The sequence below is a fragment of the Micropterus dolomieu genome, linkage group LG15 (assembly GCF_021292245.1).
Source record: "Micropterus dolomieu isolate WLL.071019.BEF.003 ecotype Adirondacks linkage group LG15, ASM2129224v1, whole genome shotgun sequence".
In the NCBI taxonomy this organism is placed as follows: Eukaryota; Metazoa; Chordata; class Actinopteri; order Centrarchiformes; family Centrarchidae; genus Micropterus; species Micropterus dolomieu.
This window is the reverse complement of record NC_060164.1, coordinates 6,072,564-6,077,065: the sequence shown is the minus strand read 5'-3', so window position 1 is coordinate 6,077,065 and position 4,502 is coordinate 6,072,564. Positions and strand designations below refer to the sequence as shown.

The window sequence follows — 4,502 nt, the reverse complement described above, 5'->3', positions numbered from 1 at the left end:
GTGTTGAAAGTGTTGACCTAGTTTAGCCATCAGATTAACATAAAGGGGTGCATGTCTGAAAGGGGCTAAAACTCTTTGAGTCAAATTTTGCAGTATGTTTTTGTAGGAAAAGGGCATAATTTGAATGTCAAATTGCTATTTTTCTATTTGGTTATTTCAGCACACATCTTATGACATTGTGTTCAGTGTTTATGCTCCAAGACTATTTTGACTGAATTATGCAAAGCCACTATAATGTCCTTACCTGTTAGCAGTTCTTTGTTCAGATTGGCTCGGTCTACTGACAAGATGAACTGCGAGGAGAACAATGTATGTATGACAATGTATGACAGTGTAATTCTACAGGTACCAGGCCTTCAAAAAGAGAACCGTGACACTGTTCATTAAAAATGGGAACAGGAAGCCTCTAGGTTTTATACTCTGTGTACATTCATGAATCTACATGCTTTCACTGTCTTACTTGGAGACAAGTATGTAGATTCATGAATGTACACAGAGTATAAAACCTAGAGGCTTCCTGTTCCCATTTTTAATGAACAGTGTCACAGTTCTATTTGTTTTATTAACCATATAAATCCCCAAGAGAAATTCCTGCATAACTGGCAGCAATGTAATTAAAAACAGCTATTTTCAGACAGACTAACTATACAAATAACAGGGACTTCTATTGACGTGTGGCAAAATGTCAGACTGACACCACAAGTTGTAACTTGTACTGATTGCATTATATAAAGTTCACATCACAACAATGGCCAGCTTACCTGGCCTTTCTTGCCATAAGGGATCGGGGACTGTTTCCCACTCAGAGAATGGATCATTCTTGCATGCATGGGGATTCCCTTGGAGACAATCTGAGGACAAATTATTAATAGAGGGAGTTACATTTTTAAAATGACATTCAGGATAATTGATTCTGTATAGTGTTATACGTTGCATTTGCAAAATCCATGTTTTCAGTCTCAATTTAAAAGTGGTCTAAGTGGAAACAGGATACCATGCCGTGGACACTCAGGCTAGTCCATGTGGTCACCCCATATCTGCCTTGAAAATATATTGGAAACCTCAAAAACCAAGCCTTGTTTAGTCATGCTGAAAAGTCATGCAAGTGTTAAAAAAAGGGTGTGATGCAGAGTTCTCAGGCGTGCATAACATTGTCAGCATAGCAAATATGGACCAACAAAAAGATTGCTGACCTCAGAATAAAACATCTTACTTGGTCTGGGAGCAAAGAAAGATGGACAGATTCCCTGGGGCCTGGCCATGTGTTTAATATTTCATTATCAGAAATACAGCTAAACTAAAAAAGGAAGGGTTTCCACTTATTTGCATCCACTATGATGTGTGGTCGAAGAGGACTCATACAGTGAAGCCGATGAACAAGCACTACAATGGTCACCATGCCCCTGCGGTCATGGGAGAAACCTTACTTTCCGCTTTACTAGATAAACAGTAAGTATATTTAATTAGCATACCTTCTCCTCCATTCCAACATGCTTCAATGCTTGCCGGCCCCTGTGAGATAAAGCCAGGTTGATGCTTCTCCCCTTCACAATTTTGGACTTCCGGATATCTGAACAAATTCAGACACAATTATTCAAGAGAGCCTTTGTGGAATTTTGATTATCTGTTGAAAAACAATATTTCTATTCACCTATGTGTGTATACTGTTCAGGAATATTGTAATTTGATGTGTGGCTCTACGTATGCCTCAGAGAGGGCAGTGATGTGATAAAGTTATTTGCTTAAGTAGGTTTTAAAGAGAGCTTTGAATACAACCTTCCCGAGTTTCAAAGACTTCCACATTAAAGCCTCGTTTGGCAAAGAAGCAGGCATTCAGAGATCCAACCTAAAGGGTGAACGGGAATCAGGAGAGTTCTTTAACAATCTTGCCAAAATCACTGTTTTTTAATGGTACATGGACTGTACTTGCTTAGCGCCTTTCTAGTCTTCTGACCACTGGCGCTTTACACTACATGTCAAATTCACCCCATTCATACACTGATGACAGAGGCTGCCATGCAAGGTGCCAACTGCTCATCAGAAAAAAAATAATCATACACCCACAGCCACGCAACCCGATGCCACAGCCTTCAGGAGAAAGGTGGGGTTCAGCAAGGACACTTTGACATGCAGGCTGGGATTGAACCAGCGATTATAGGGTGTCCTGCTCTACCTCTAAGCCACAATCACCCCACTTTACACTGTCATACATAAATATTTAATTATACAATATGATCACTATTTAGGCTGCATAGCCATCCCTAAACACTCTTTTGTACCCTTATTCCCTTTATTCCACACTATAAAATGAAAGTATTCTTCTTTCCAAAGAGGACATTTGCCTGTCAATATGTATTCAAGAGATCTAAAGACAGTTAAAGACAAGAGGTACAGTGAATTAATATTTCACTTTCATTTTCTTTTCTTACCAAACCACCGCCAACAACTGCTACAACTTTTTTCTTGGTGGATCTGTCGGTTGATTTCTCCATTGTGCCCCTTCTCTTGTGGTCTGACCCTCTCAATATCCAGTTTGAAGTGATTTACTGGAGTGGGTAAATATTTAAAAGAGGAGGAGCAGAGCGAGTCCCATGAATGTCATTCTCAATCAGTTAGTTCCCCTTTCAAAGCAAACACAAGGAAAAGATAGACCTAACTGAGGACAGATAGGCTGCTCCGTGTACTTTAGCCAGCTAACGTTACTTTGGGTTGAATAAGAAAGGTTTACAGGTCCGTGTCAGAGAAGCACGTCTGCATTACCCAATGATTATGTGCAGTTGTAAATGAACGATATGGTTTGTGTGATTGCTGCTCTTAATGTCTCAAGTGACATGCACAAGCAAAGACATCTGTCTCCATCTAGTGGCTGTGTGATGGCAGCAATTTCAGCAATTTTCAGCATACCCACAACTGACTCAGCACATATGCAAATACACAGTCCATGTGCAGAACAAAGTCATTATTAATGGACAGTAAATATGCTACATACAGAGCATGTACAAAAAGGAAGGGATTATTAAAGTATAACTGAACTTATCATGACGGCCACCTTCCTCTTCTTGTTCTTCTTCTCTGGGTTTTATGGTGGGTCGCAACCAACTAGTTCAGGAGCATACCGCCACCTACTGTACCGGAGTGTGTAATATCAAGGTTTTCGTGCTTCAGGTTACAGGTTCAGTGTATGCAAAAGGTAAACAAACAATCAAAAAACAAACAAAACAAACAAAAAAGACTATATGTTATGGTCTAGTCCTGTAGATTTAAGAAAATTAAAGAGAGCTTTGCAGCACTCCCTTGTTTCCTCACTCATCCCTAAAATCCCTTCTACATTCCATCCCCGTCCTAATTCATATATCTTCTCACGTAAGATGTTCCTCTCAGAATCATATTTACTACACTTCATGATGACATGCTCGACATTTTCAGGAACATTACAAACCTCACATTTATCAGACACACATTTTGCCCTTAAAAGCGTTGATTTTAATCCAGTATGTTCAAACCTTAATCTTGAAAAAACCACTTCATCTCTTCTACATTTGCCTTTGAAACCCTTCACCTTAATTGATTTCTGTATGCTGTAATAGTGTCTCCCTATAGTGTCTGTGTCCCACTTTTTCTGCCATACGTCAATCACTGTTTTTATAAAGAATGATTTGGCCTCTGCTTTTCCAAAGGGAACTTTCATTATTGTCTGCTTTCTCATTCCCCTGAACTCCAACATGAGCAGGGTCCCAAACAAATTGCACATCGACTCCAGCTCTTTGTATTCTCAGCATTATTGTACATATTTCAATCAATAGATTATCTCTTACTGTCGTTTTGGAATTCGAACTATACAGGGCTGCAGTGGAGTCTGAACAAATGACAACTCTCTCTGGCCTCACCTCTTCTATCCACTGTCACCCTAAAATAATAGCAACCATTTCTGCTGTATATACAGATAATGTATCATTAATTATTTTACATATAACTACATCAAACTCAGGTATGTATGCTCCTGATCTTACATGTTCAGTCCCTGGATCTTTTGATCCATCAGTAAATAATAGCATATAATTATAATAATTCCTCTTCACATAATCTTGAACCAGATATCCAATATTCAATTCAATTCAATTCAATTTTATTTATATAGCGCCAAATCACAACAACAGTTATCTCACAGCGCTTTTCATAAAAGAGCAGGTCTAGACCGTACTCTGTGATGATATTTACAGAAGCCCAATAGTTCCCACCAAGAGCAAGCACTAGGCGACAGAGGCAAGGAAAAACTTCCTTTTAAGAGGCAGAAACCTCGAGCAGAACCATGGCTCAGGGTGGGCGGCCATCTGCCTCGACCGGTTGGGGTGAGAGAGAGAGAGAGAGAGAGAGAGAGGGATGTAAGGAGAGAGAGAGGGGAGGGAGGCAGCCTACACAATATACACACAGAGGTACAGACAGTGAAGGTGATGTTGCTATAAACTAAATGAAAAATGGTACAGATATGTATAATAGTGTTA

General features: G+C 39.6%; 1 protein-coding gene across 2 annotated transcripts in view; it reads right to left on the bottom strand.

Annotated features, from left to right (window-relative positions):
- The window catches only part of LOC123983685 (kynurenine 3-monooxygenase), a 23,175-nt gene extending 20,131 nt beyond the window's left edge, over window positions 1-3,044 (bottom strand). Inside the window, exons 1-5 of one of the 2 annotated variants that reach the window (XM_046069952.1) lie at window positions 3,034-3,044; window positions 2,430-2,546; window positions 1,777-1,846; window positions 1,473-1,570; window positions 762-851 (exon numbers count right to left, since the gene is read on the bottom strand). In XM_046069952.1, coding sequence (XP_045925908.1) covers window positions 762-851; window positions 1,473-1,570; window positions 1,777-1,846; window positions 2,430-2,492 — 321 coding nt within the window. In that variant the 5' untranslated portion in view covers window positions 2,493-2,546; window positions 3,034-3,044. The other variant, XM_046069954.1, reaches the window with a different exon arrangement.
- Between the last annotated feature and the right edge of the window lie 1,458 nt (window positions 3,045-4,502).